The sequence below is a fragment of the Ictalurus furcatus genome, chromosome 15 (genome assembly GCF_023375685.1).
Source record: "Ictalurus furcatus strain D&B chromosome 15, Billie_1.0, whole genome shotgun sequence".
Taxonomy (NCBI): Eukaryota; Metazoa; Chordata; class Actinopteri; order Siluriformes; family Ictaluridae; genus Ictalurus; species Ictalurus furcatus.
The window spans coordinates 2,173,090-2,187,500 of NC_071269.1; the positions used below are offsets into that span (position 1 = coordinate 2,173,090).

At 42.9% G+C, this 14,411-nt stretch overlaps 1 protein-coding gene across 8 annotated transcripts in view; it reads right to left on the reverse strand.

Annotated features, from left to right (window-relative positions):
• Positions 1-419: 419 nt before the first annotated feature.
• znf217 (zinc finger protein 217) overlaps positions 420-14,411 on the reverse strand; it is a 17,218-nt gene continuing 3,226 nt past the window's right edge. For all 8 annotated transcript variants that reach the window (XM_053643566.1, XM_053643564.1, XM_053643561.1 and 5 more), the window contains 6 exons: positions 11,417-13,032; positions 10,418-10,540; positions 8,198-8,948; positions 4,822-5,375; positions 4,066-4,157; positions 420-2,177 (listed from right to left, as the gene is read on the reverse strand). In XM_053643566.1, the coding sequence (XP_053499541.1) occupies positions 4,072-4,157; positions 4,822-5,375; positions 8,198-8,948; positions 10,418-10,540; positions 11,417-12,731 (2,829 nt within the window). In that variant the 5' untranslated portion in view covers positions 12,732-13,032 and the 3' untranslated portion in view covers positions 420-2,177; positions 4,066-4,071. The remainder of the gene's footprint in view (positions 2,178-4,065; positions 4,158-4,821; positions 5,376-8,197; positions 8,949-10,417; positions 10,541-11,416; positions 13,033-14,411) is intronic.

The following is a 14,411-nucleotide window of genomic DNA, read 5'->3' on the forward strand; positions in this document are numbered from 1 at the left end:
TGGTATTTTACATTTTGCTCCAGTGCACATACCTAAAACTCAATCTTTAAAGAACTTTGAAATCAGAAATAGCAAATCATATAATACTAATACAATTCTTTAAAAAATTCGTCGTCAGTACCTGCTTTACCTGTGGTCAGAGTAATCCACCATGCGTTGAATGCGGAGCCTGTCCCTGCAACGCTGGGAGCAAGGTGGGAATAAACTCGCAGTGCACACATTCACACCTAGGGGCAACTTAGCATTGCCAATCCTCCTACTGTAATGTTTTGGAAAGTGGAAGGAAACCCACAGTAACCCGAACAACATCGCTGTACCGCCATGCTGCACACTACAAGAAAATGTCATTTATACAGTACACAGTACCACCAAGGGTAGTTTGTGCAACTTAGAAATCAAAAGAGCGAATCAGACGTGTCTTCTAGCACACACCATTGCTTTATTCTGCAACTGAACAGTCAGAAATACACTCGTAAGTATCATGAGGGCATGTTTACAAAGGCATAGGAAACTGGGAAAGACAAGAACGTACGTACTGAACAACAGAGCCGAAACCTTCGCGGCTGTGCTCATGTTATATTTGTGTTTTCCTGTAGAACTGTAGTCTGTAGAAACTCTGGCGAGTTTTATTGCATTTACACTGATCTGCTCAGTGTTCCAAGAACTGAGGGAGAAAAACCACTCCAACTGATCGTACAAATTATTATTAGTAGTAGTAGTGAACGTGCAGAAAAATAATAAAAAAAAATAACAATGGAGGCCAGAATAATCAAAACACATTAACATATAGCACATATCAGTGATGTAATCCATCTTAGTTAAGCAAAAACAATATTAAACACTGTGAGAATCCAATACTGAGACACAACAGGAGGTTAGACAACCGCTCAAGCTACACATACAAATATTACTCCATTTGAGCCACGTTAGTGGCCAGCGTGTTAAACGCCGACAGCAGACATTTCTCCCAGATTACACAAAAAGCGCAACGTGAGAGAGAGAGAGAGAGAGAGAGAGAGAAAAACTCAAAACAAAAAAAAAAAAAAAAAAACATATTTCAAGTTTATCTGATGCAGCTCACAAAAGCCTCCTAAATATATCAGCAAATAAATTAACATTCTGGTGCTATGAAGCAATGCATCTGCAGGGCTGTAGAGGAGGTGGAAAAGGTAGTTTCTGAAAAGCAGACCATAACACAAGTTGGTCAGTAAATAAGCCACTATCACAGGCTCCGAGTATGCCAGAATGGCATCCACGATCTTATCCACACATAAAACAGACAGAGCAAGACATTCACTAGGAAAATAAATATATATCCTTGACCAAAAAGAAAAAGGATATAAATCAAACAAAGTGTGTGAAAATGTAACATCGAATCAATGGAAGCCCTCCACAGAGAGTTCAAATCATCCATCTGTTCCAGTTCTGTCGTCAATCAGACCTGAGGATGCCATGTCTGCGTGTCACAGTGAGAGGTTCCAAGCAAAGTCCCCATACAAAGAGAGTACACGGTACGTCACCATTATTTTGTGTCTCTCAAAACAGTTTTGAGAAGAGAAAAGGAAAAGAAAAAAAAAAAAAGAGAGCAGCTTTCATTTGCACAAATGGGGAAAACTGAAACGTTTTAAATTGCAATATCGAAAACTGCCAGAAGCTGCATGGCATCAGGTCGACCCTTTCTCAGCAGAGCCTGAATAGAAATGTCTTAACAGTTACAAAATATAGTTTATCTATCCGAACCGAACATGGGTCAAGTTTATTTGGTCTATCCTACCTTTGTGTAACAGCATTTCGATCAATAAGAAGAGGCACTTATTAGATGGAATATTGCGGGCACATCAAAGCTCTGCCCCAAAGCATTTGATTTTGAAACATGTCAAAACTTTTACAGTAAATAGGAGTGCATGATATGTTGCATTTTTGCGTTAAGTGCAATACCACATCTGTACACTGGTGATACTGATACTGGAACGTTATGACATAAAATGCAACACTGTCCAAGGCCCAGTTCTGAGTTCGCTCTGCCTCGTATCCAAGGTCGAGATAACAAATGAAACACTCCCACACAGCCTTAATATCACATCTTGGTCGCAGGTCCTTCTCAAGAAGTAGTGTCAGGAGTAAACTTTTCTTCCAGTCATAGTTCCCGTGGTTGGTTTTGTCCAAATTGTTCACACCTAAAAAGAAAAAACATTTTTGGGGGGGGTGAAAAAGCATTAGCATTCATCTAAAACAAACCTGGGCAAAATTATACAGAAGAGAACATGTCTGCTTATGAAACACAAGCGTAATGCAATTACACCACTGGTCTGTTTAGTGCTCCAAATATTCTGAGCTGTATCCGGATTCAAACGTGAAGTGGGGGTGGCCTAAAACATTATTCTCATGGAAATACTGAAAAGCACTGGGGGGAAAAAAAAAACCCCAGAGAGGTAGAAATTCCAGCACTATCGGTTAGTCTCATCTACGGTTGCAATAAAAATGATTCAACCCCCAGTGCAAATCAGGTTTATTGTCCAAATGTACAGACTTTCAGCTGTGTGCGATGAACAAATCAAACAAAAGCATTTGAAATAGTTCAACACGACGAATGATTCAAGGGGTTTCCCCAAATTCAACTGAAAATGCAACTTAGGATTTCTCCAGTTTCAAAATGATTCAACCCGCTGAATAGAATCTCTCAACAGTACAAATATCCAAAACAGGTGTTGTCTGAAGCACTAATCTAATCCAGGGCTTCATTAGTTGCATCGGGTGTTCTTGAGCTGGAACACATGAAATACCTGAACTGGCTAGGGGTAGAAAATGCAGGAAATACCTGAACTGGCTAGGGGAAGAAAATTATGAAATACCTGGACGGGGCAGAAAAAGGAAGCTATCAACGGCTGCAAGCAGATTTCTGAGAAGGCAGGTTGTGAAAAACCCTCGAGTGACGGTAAAAGACCTGCAGGGAGACTTGGTGTAACAGGCACTGAGGTTTCAGTGAGCACAGTAAGGCGTGTACTAAACACAGAAGGTTTCCATGCCAGAACTCCAAGACGTTCACCACTACTGACCCAAAAGCACAAGAAAAGTCGCTCAAAATCATATAAATAAGCCACAGAAGTTTTGTGATTCTGTTCTGTGGAGCGATGAAACAAAACTGGAACTTTTCTGCACGATGGATCAGCGGTACGTCTGGAGGAAGAAGAATGAAGAAAGAACACTCTGTCCACAGTCGAGCATGGTGGAGGCTCGCTGATGCTCTGGGGCTGCTTTACATCCTCTGGCACTGGAAACCTGCAGCGTGTGGAAGGCGAGATGGATTCATTGAAGTATCAGGAAATCCTAGGAGAAAACATCACGCCGTCTGTGAGGAAGCTGAAGCTTGGGCGACATCGGACCTTCCAACAGGACACTGATCCCAAACGTACCTCAAATTCCACCAAGGCTTGGTTGCAGTAGAAGTTCTGGAAGATTCTACAGGGCCATCACAGTCACCTGACTTGAACCCCATAGATGATCTCTGGTGGGATTTGAAGAAGGCGGTTGCAGCACGCAAACCCAAGAATATTACTGAACTGGAGGTCTGAACGGGTTAAGATTCCTCAGGAACGCTGCCAGAAGATCTGCATCTCGTTTGCAGCAGGTCATAACAGTAAAAAGAGCTCTACTGAGTACTAAAGATGCTCGTCATGAAGGGGGTGAATAATTTTAAAACCGGAGAAGTCATTATAAGTTGCATTTTCAGTTGAATTTGGGGAAACCACTTGAAGCATTCGTTGTATTGAACTATTTCAATTGCTTTTGTTTGATCTGTTCATCGCAAACAGCTGAAAGTCTGTACATTTGGACAAACCTAACTTGCAACGGGGGTTGAGTAATTTTGTTTGCAACTGTACATCACTTGAGACATGCGTGACTTTCATTTTTGTTTATACCTGTGCGAGATATTTTCTAATTAATTTAGCTAGTTCTATTAGAAGAAGAAGAGCGCCTCCTATTTGACTTTGCTTAGAACACATCATCTGTTCGCTCCGAATAATGTATTGCCATTCAGCTACACCCCAAATGTGAAACTTTTACCATGTTCTAAGAGGTGGTGTCAGGATGGTTGGGGTGGCTTCTGCGCTGAATGATGTTACCAGGATAATGTGAGAAGGGCAGAGCCCTGCTTCCTAAAAAGACAGGAACATAAAGGATACTCATTAATGACACACAATGACACACCAATTTAATACCACCGACGAGTTACTCAGCAGAAAGGTCTTGGTGCCCACTGCATTAAAAAAATAAATAAAAACTTTGAAATTTGCCTTCTGTTAATTTCTAACAAAGAAACTGATAGTAATTAATAGTGTAGGCTTTAAGTCTAAAATGTCCCCATATCAATACAATGCCTTTGTGCTGCCCTCAAGGCTGTACTCTGTTTAAAAGATGCTAAGAATCAACATAACGTATCGTTCCTTATAGGAAACCAGTTGCATCACATGGCCATAAGAGAGAATCATGAAATAGGAAGGAACAAATATGCAAGGTTTTCCCCATGATTAAGGCCTACACTGTGCCACAATCATTTGCAATCATATTTGTACTCCAATATTTACCTCACACTTCATTTATAATATGCTGAAAATCAGTGACATAAGCAAAAAACATGCTCTTCTCTGGTTAACAGATATATGTAACATAGAACCATATCGTCTCGTACGTCGACGTTATGTCAAGCCTGAAATCTGAAAAGACTAGCCTAGGCTTATTTAACAATACAGGTTCTTCAACTCTTCACAAGTGAGTACTAGTCTGAATCACTGCACATGGTTGCTTGACCTGTTTGCTTACCAGCAGCGGGTGAATTTCCGGTCACTGCATGGCTGGAGCCTGGGATAGTGGGTTGGTACAACGATGCCAGCTCATTGGGTGTGTATGTGCGCAGCAGGTTGATTACATTCCAGTCAGCGTCGATGCTACTCCCCGATCCTGAGGGTGCCACACGAACAGAAGCCAAGGGCAGGAAGTTTTTTGCGTTCCTGTCCGAGGGCAGCTCCGCGATTCTGCCTGCGCCCTGCAGAGTCTCGGAAGGTCTCGACCTCTTGCTGGAGGGTTCACCCAAATCTGCTTGTGCCAGCTTCCTGAATCGATCAGACAGACATAGCCTGTTTGCTTCTGAGGGCCAGACAACGCCATTTTTAACTGGAGCGGGCTTCTGCGAGACAGCAGGAGAGTGAAATTTCTTGTTGGTTTCAACCACTGACTCTGGAAACTTAGTTTGGACGCTTATAACGGATTCGGCAGCCCTGAACCTCTGGGTTGCTTTCTGCTGCTCTCTCCAGATCTCTTTTGCAGGGGACACCTTTGAAATCTCTGGTTTCTTTGTACCGATCCCTGGAAGAGTCCTGTCATAATAAGAGTCACAGTTCAGTGAGGTTGAGTTGAAGTTTTACATGGGCATATTTCATAAGAAAAACACAACACAATATGTGTGATAACAATAAAGAACAATTTTGACATGTACACCTGTTTTAATTGAAACCCCTCATGAAATAAAGTCTAGTGCCTGGTTTATACTTGACGTGTTTACCAGCAACAAACACGGCCTTGTTCACCTCCTCGTCTGCGTAGTTTATGTACATCTTGGTGATTAAAATCGACTAGATGGCACACGAGAACCAAAATATCCCTGTCCAAGTTTCAAGTCAAACTTTAAAACGTTTATCAGTCACATGGAAAAAGTAAGTACACCCCTACATTTATCACACCTTCAAATCTATAAAATTAGTATCACGTGTTCAAGATTGTGTGCCAGTGATTAGAACCTGCATAGATAGTGCAGGTGGAACCGGTCTTATTTATACCCCGCTCATATCTAGTGTCTGGTGTTTCCTTTGCTATTGAGGTGTGTGGTGTCATCATGCCAAGATCTAAAGAGCTCTATAAGGCCTTCAGAAAAAAAATGGTTTTGGATGCCCATGAGTCTGGCAAGGGATTTGAAAAGATCTCCAAATTATTTGAAATACATCATTCTACTGTAAGGAAAATCCTCTACAAATGGCTCAGATTACAAACGGCTGCCGATTGGTCCAGGACCGGCCGTCCCAGCGAATTCAGCCCAAGAGCAGACCAACTGATGCAAAAAGAAGTCTCCAAGAACCCCAAAAGTTCATCACAGGATCTGCTAGTAAGTCTTGCAACTGTTAGTGTCAGAGTGCATGCTTCTACAATCAGAAAGAGATGGCATAAAGTTGACCTGCATGGTAGGCGTATCAGGAAAAAGCCACTGCAAGACTACAGTTTACCAATCAGCATATAGGCAAAGACCAGGCCTTTTGGAATAAAGTGCTCTGGACAGACGAATCAAAGAGAGTTGTTTGGCACAGACCAAAGACAGCTTTTCAGGAGAAGCACCTCAAACCGACTGTGAAGCACGGTGGTGGAATTGTTATGGTTTGGGGTTGCTTTACTGCCTCAGGGACTGGAGAGCTTGCCTTCATTGATTCAACTGTGAATTCTGCATCATATCAAAGAGTGCTTGAAGATAATGCGAGGCCGTCTGAAGTTGAACCGAAAGTGGATCTTTCAACAGGATAATGATCCTAAGCATACGAGCAAATCCACCAAGGAACGGCTCAAAAAGAAGAAATGCAGGTTTATGGAATGGCCTAGTCAAAGCCCGGATGTGAATGTTGTGGGGGGATTTGAAACATGCAGCACATACAAGAAAACCCTCAAACGTCTTGCAACTGAAAGAATACTGCATGGAACAGTGGATAAAAATTCCCACAAGCCTGGTGGACAATTATGCAAAACGCCTACAAGACGTTATTTTTGCTAAAAGGGGGCAATACTAGCTTCTGAGGCCAAGGGTGTACTTACTTTTTCCACAGAAAAATATCACATCTGTTGATATTTCTATTGAATAAATGATTGACAGAAGCTAATTTTCCTTGTGGATTTGTTCAAGTATATCAACTTCATTAACAGGCACCGTTTCAAAGACGTTGCCAAATATGTCAAAAAAAAGGCAACAATTTCCATGGGGTGTACTTACTTATTTCACATGACCGCATGTATGAAATTTGACACACAATGCTAGATTGTTTAGTGAGTTGCAGAGACAGTGGCACATGATGCTATACTGCCCCCACTATTCACGCTGGCATTGTGCCACGCAGAGTCAGGACATGCACAAGTGAAGCCAGAAACAACCACAAGATACGTTGAATATTCAAGTAGAATTCAGGTCTAAAGCCAGTTAATGCACATTTACTTATTTTAGTTCATTTTATTTGTGGTCTTCATTTATATAGCGCTTTTTAAAAAATTTTTTTTTAGCCTTTTTAGCAGTCCCACAAAGCGCTTTACAGTCAGTACGTTTACATGGACAACGGTAATCCGATATTATCCTGATTAAGTCGATACTCTGATTAAGACACTACCATGTAACCAGCGATTATTGATGATCTGAATCTGATTAAAGTCGTACTCGAAGTAAACACAAATGGAATTAAGACGTGTGGAGTATTCCTGTTTTAATCGCATAACCGACGTGTATTACAGACGTGTACACACCTTAAATCACACTATTAACATCGTGTGGGAGTTTTCACCGCATTTTCGCCATGACAGGACACGTACACACACGGCAGCGCCCAACCGTTTTACGGCAAACAAGACAGCACGGCTGCATCCCGAACCGCGTACTTGCCTACTATATAGGTATGTCAGCTACTATATAGTAGTTCACACGTTTTATGTATTGCATTTCAGATCTTTGCTGGATATTTCATAGATTCTACTCCATACTAAATGAATATTATTAAGCATTACTTTTATTAGGCCTACAACTAAACGTTTACCATCTTCAATTCGTTACACCGGAGTCTTTTTATTTATTTAAGCCCCAGTTACGCTTTCTACATAGGGCATAACGCAGTAGTGTTACACACCCTATGTAGTACTCAAGCTACAGGTGTGCCTCTGCTTTTGGGTTCAAATTCCTCCTCACATTGTCTTGCTCCTCACTGGTTATTCAGTATTTTACCAAACAACAACAACTTCTTTCAGTCGGATATCTGACTGCAGTTCGGTTTCTCTTACGATGCTCGAATATCCAACTTTTACGCACTTCACGATGCATTTATTGTGAAAACAATGTAAAAAAAAATATGAATAATCATGCAAGCAATCATATGGAAATGTAATTCATCAGAGTCAATACCTGCACGTGTCCTGATTAGGTCTGGAAGATTTTCCAGGTTGGGGTGTTGGGGATTTGGTCCGGCGAGGATGTTTTCGGTTGATGTGGGGCAAAGGGGCCACGTCTTTCCCTTCGAGCGCTGGGGGACACCCAGTATAGCGCTTGGGCTTTAGTGGGGGTCTGTAGGAAGTCTTTTTCGTGTCAGACTTCTCCTTATGTAGAAGCTTCCTGTGCATAAGCAGGACTTCGGGATAGAGGGTTTCATAAGGACAGGAAGTGCAGGTGTTGGTCTGTAACATATTCCTAGGTACGGAGGTAGCAGATAAAGACAGAGACGCTTTGAGGGAGAGGTTTAACGGTGCCTCGGAGGCTTCTTTCCCCTCTGCCTTCAGGTTGATTGGGAAAGCGCCGTTCACATGAGGCTCGTTAGGAGGAGTGTAAGGAGTCGTGGCGGCCATGTTGCCACATTCCTCTTTGATGCGGCTGACAGGGCTGGTGATGGCAACGCCTGCCTGGCTGGGTACTGCTTCACGTTTGACGCTCGCGCACACAACGCTGGGGGCAGGCCACTGTTTAGGTGGTTTTGAGGCTGGCTTGTCGTCTATGTTAGGAGACTCTTGCCCCTTGGCACTGTTAGCAGCAGGTGCCGTCACCGGAATGTTGGGGATCTCGGTATAGGGCTTGTCTTTGTGACGTCGGTCCAGGTGATATCTCAGAGAGGTCTTCTGAGCTGCAGCGTAGTCACAGTATTCACATTTGTACGGTTTTTCACCTGGATAAAGAGAGGCGAGAAATAAGCACTTACAACGTACAAGATCAAGCCGTAGAGCTGTAGTAGTTGAGCAACGTCGAAAGAATAAAAAATCATCATTGAAACACTTTTAAATTAGTGTTTGGTTATTGCTAAATAGAAACTTCAGTCGGCGAACATGTTTGCAGAGCAGAACGTTCCGATGGGGTAATGCGGTAACAATCTGACGATACAGAAGCATGTCAGAGATAGCTTAAGTATGCACCATTATCCCCTTGCTGGATAGAGCGATAGACGCTTAGACATAGGGGAAGTAAATTAACCTGCGCGTGTGTTTTAGCCGATGACGACATCATTACTTTCCGCAACACACGGGTATAATGAGTGGCAAGGGATTTTGTAGGGCACAGATGCACATAATATCATACCAGCACCAAAAACAAAAAATATGCCGAGACGCATTGTGTTCTCCATGCGTGTTTGTGATGATGCAAGATGAATGCAAATGCCCCAGGGTTCGACAGAACCAAGCGAGTCTGAAACAGACCAACGCTGCGGGGAACCATCACAGTGGGATTCCGACCGCGGCAAACGTGCCCAGTGTGAAAACCACCATAGACTCGATAGGCTCGGTTTCACCATGCAGCTCAGTCAGAACGCCGTTAAGTGTGGGTTTTATAAAGCGCTATCGTAGACCTATATTTAAGATTTACAAATGCAGCTTAACTAAAGCGACTAGTTTAGAAGTCATATCATTGTTTGTTGCAGTTCTAATTCACACGATGGCTATGTCGGTATATTGTGTACACAAGTTGGGGCACTGGTAAGGACCCCGGCTCACCCATACCTACATTTCCAGAGACATGACTACATACTTGCGTAGTAAAACTTTAAACGTTTTATACGTCATATAAATTTGCTCGTTTAATCACACGTATTCCTGACATAATGTGTCAAGTAGGCAAGCTAGTGGATTTTATTTTTTTTTTTTTAACTCATTAAAACACTTAAAAGTCGTTAGACTTCAAACAAACTGTACACAGAACGTCAAGTTAAAAATCTCTACCGTAAGTAATCATTTGAGAGCTACAGCAATGATAACAAGCTACTTACATTTGCAGCCGGAAGTTGGCTGAGAGTTTGTCCCCCATCTGAGAGGCTGAGAGGCTTCAGAAAACATGACGTCATTTCCGGTAAAGGAACACAGCGAGCGTCGATGCTCACGGGTTTTTGCGGTGCATTGTGGGATTTTTTTTTCATTTATTAGGGAGCGAACATTCCAGTGCACTGGAAGCATTTTGCAACTGAGACAGCCGACTCTGATCGGTGCCCTAACTACTGAACTAGAGAGATGATTGAGACATACTCTAATGACATCCCATTCGAAATGTTAAGCAGTGTGCTTACCACTGAAGTCGTTTCCAACCATGAGGTTATCGGAACGTTAAAAAAAATAAAAGAAATAAAAAGTCCTATTTTAGATGCAATACCTGTATGCGTCCTGAGATGAATATTGAGGTAATAGTTGGAGCGGAAGGTCTTGCCACAGTAACAACACTTCCTCGGAGCAAGAATTTTCAGTTTGATTTTGTGTGAGCCTTCTTCAATTTTATCTGCAAACAACAACAACAACAACAACAAAAAAAGAACATACATTTCAGACGTGTTTCTTCCAACAGAGGCATAGCTGTAAAAATGGAACTGAATGGCAGTACAGAAAGAAAAACTGTATTTTTTGCTGAGTGAACAATTTTTAAATAGCCAGAAGAGGGCGCTGTTGAGGACTGACTATTTCCCCAGTCATGTCTTGGCTGGGTAGGTATGCAAGAGGTGTTACTTCAAACAAAAAGTTAATGTGCAAGCTTCGGCACACTTTTTAAACGCCTGAATCATGAACTTTATCAGTACTACAACTATAAATGTATTTATAATATGTCCGTACAGGTCAAACTGAATCGCCACTGTAATGTGTGTAGGCCTTCGTTTACTACATGTGTATTTACTGTATAATTCCTCAATACAGCTGAGAGAACAAGGCAATTATTTCAAGTATCCAGAAGCCATGGATTATAACAACAACAACAACAAATAGTCACCTATAGTATCCTCACATAATTCTTTTTTTTCAGAAGTCATTCCTTACAGAACATTATTTTAATCAGAACAAGTTATACTGGGCCTACTTATTATATCGATTCTTCATCCATGTTTGACTCGCATACACTGAATCACACACACAAAAAAAAAGGAAACAAAGCCACACCCAAGCTAATGCGACTGGGCTGCATTCATAAACTAAAAGGTCATGTGGAAAATCGGGATGGTGCGAGCTGCAGAACAGTGATGCCAATTCTTGTTCTGTTACCAATTGTATTTTTTTTTTGCATTAAAGACATTTAACCAGATAGATTTTGCAGCCATTAATGTATAAATGTGTCTGGAAAAACATCTATAATGTCTGGCTGGAAAGATCATTTCAGAGAGATTACCTGACTGGAAAGCTTCCACAGGCACACCTTCTTCATAGCCGTCCTCAGAACCATCTTCCGCTCGATCGAGTGATGGACTCCCGGCAGAGCTGACGCTCGGAGTCCTCCCATCTACGGGTGTGGTGGGGCTCTCTGCTCCTCCTCTCTCTCTTTTGTGAACTCGGGAGTGCAGGACCAGCTGATGGTAGGTTCTGAACGTTTTGCCACACTCCTCGCAGTCTGTGGGCTTGTCTTTGCGCAGACTCAGACTCTTCTGCTCTGCCAAATCACCAACGCCGAGTTTGGCCTTCAGCTCACCCCTCAGGCCCCGTCTCACCAGTTTATCGCCACCGCTAGAGTCCCAGATAGAGCCGAGCTCCTCTTTGTCCGAACCAGACTCCTCGTTGTCAGAATTGGAGTCGGCATTGAGCTCTTTGCTAAGGTTCGGCCCTGCGGCAATCTTGCCTTTGGTAGCCAACTGCCAGGCCTGGTAGGTGTTGAACGGGTCCAGCTGCGGGATCCACCGCCCGGGTTGGCATTTTTGCTCAGCGTTCTCAGATGTTCTCTTTAAATTCATGCACTGAAGAAAGCATTCTTGAGAGACAGGCGCCTCCGGATTCAGCTGGCTTTTACTACACACGTTCTCCTCAGGTTCTGGCTCCCGATTGTGCACTTTGCTGTGCTCTGCTAGCACTTCCTTGTTGAGGAAGAAAAACCCACAGACCATGCACATTTTGTAAGTTGTCATCACAGGCGATGCTGGTCGATCTTGGACGACGCCGTTCACAGTAATGGGCACCTCGGCATCCTGGCCCTTGCTGGATTTGGATTTGCCGTGGGTCCTCATGTGATTCTTGAGGAACCATGGCTCCTTGAAGCGCCTGCCACACAGGCTGCAGGAGTAAATGAAGGAGTCCTTATGCTTCCGCATGTGCGCCTCGAGTACAGCAATATTTTCAGTGGCTTGGCCACACACGTCACAGCTCAGCTCCTCGTTCGGCTCGTTTTGGCATGTTTCGGGGCAAATCCTCTCGCTGGGCATTGAGAACTCGGTCTCAACACGCAGCACGGCGGGAGCGTGGAACGTGGTGGGGTGCCGAGAGAGGAGGTGCGGCCCGAGATCATCCTCGTGCTCAAACGTCTCCTCGCAGAACACGCAGGCCAGAGGTGAGCCGCCTAGCACTGGCACTACCAACTGCGTTTCAACCTTCTCTGCCAGGCTCACGTGGGCTGTTATACTGGAGCTGGAGCCAGAGCTAGGCATAGTGGCACTGCTGTGGTTGAGGACGTCATGGCCTAGCCCATCAGGACTCTCCACATGTGGGTGTGTGGGCATGGCAATGACAACCCTTACTCAACACCTTTAGGAAATACGTATTGGGACTACAGGCTCTGTGAGGCACTCTCATGTAATACAATTCTTGGAAGACACAAACAGGAACTCCTTTTCCAAAGAACAAACTAATAGTCAGATTTCACTCAAAGCTCAAAAAAAAAAAAAAAAAAGGGATCCTCAGAGAGTTTCATGATAAACCACACAAAAAGGTTAGGGCTTGTCACCAGCAGGCGTTTACACACGAAATCTCTTCAGATATCTTGTGATTCACACAAAGGAATTATGTCCTGGCAGGCAGAACCTGAAATGATAGCAAGAGTAAAGAGAAAGTCAGGTGTGGCCTTTCCTGAACAACATGACACCTCAAGTTTAACCTAGAATTATCAACAAAAATATTCACAAACAATATGTCCTCCATATCAAAAAATCTAATCACGTCACAAAACGTTTTAAATATTCTATATGAAAAGGTTGTTTTTTTGGATTTTTTTGCATGGTATGGTTACTAATATTGGTTTGAATCAGGAATCCAAGTGCAACTTTACTCATTACAAGCTCGTCCACATGGAGCGGCCTGCATAATCTCATACCGACCAACTTGGAACCAATACAAACTTGCAGATGTTTCACCTAATTCGAATTGTGTTCCTTGTTCACCTAAAACAAAATCGACGTGAGACGTTCACGGCATTTCAGGCATCTACTATCACAGCTGCAAATAACGTGACCTAAAATCAGAACAAGACAAGACTGTTTTCTCTCTGAAAAGGATGACAGTGACACATACTGCATCACAAATCTACCGTAAACAACAGTTCACCCTAAACATCTGCCCTTATACAACGGTTAGTTCTCCTCCCCAAACGGTGGTCCTTGCAAGAGCACGGATATTTTATATTCAGCACCGAGAATTTTCACTTGGCTTGTCTGTATTTACTACGTAAATATCTAGTTCTGTAATAGTTCATCACACTGAAACGGTTTCTATACTTACTACAGGCTGTCAATCTCTGCATTGCATGGCATGGCAAGATACAATTCTCTATCCCAAACAATATTAGTGTCTGAAAATCTGTCATTTTTGCGTGTCGACTTTTCTTTCATGTTTTCAATTGGTCCGTGATCACTCTAATGATTTAATTACAGTACCCACAATGCCACTCGACTACTCTCAAATAGTGGAGCAGAAGGATTAAGCCATCGCTTCATCTCCACATAAACACAGCGATGCAACAGCGCTTTAATCCTTTAGTCTATCATGCTCTCTCATCTGTACACGCAGAACGGATAAGCTTTTTTTTTTTCCAAAGCTTCAGACTTGCATGGTAATAACGGCGTCAATGCCATCGTACTGGTCATCTCGTAGATCTCTAACTAATTCCGGGATTTTGTTTCCAACACGAGCACGGGCACCTCCGCAGCTTGCGCACTGGATTTCTCATTACTGTGGCGTAGCTAGAAAATGGTGACGGACTCAAAAAAGCTAATTCGCGCTGTGCCGGTTACAATGTCCTTCTGTGACATCAATACAGCAGACAACCGTACGGAAATAACAACTTAGCGACAGAATCGCTACACCCATCATAAATACAGTAGCAGGTCACAAGTTTACAGAAACCTTGCAGGAAAAAAAGAGGGATCATAAAAATTGCATTTTGCTTTTGTGTTTTCCAACAGCGA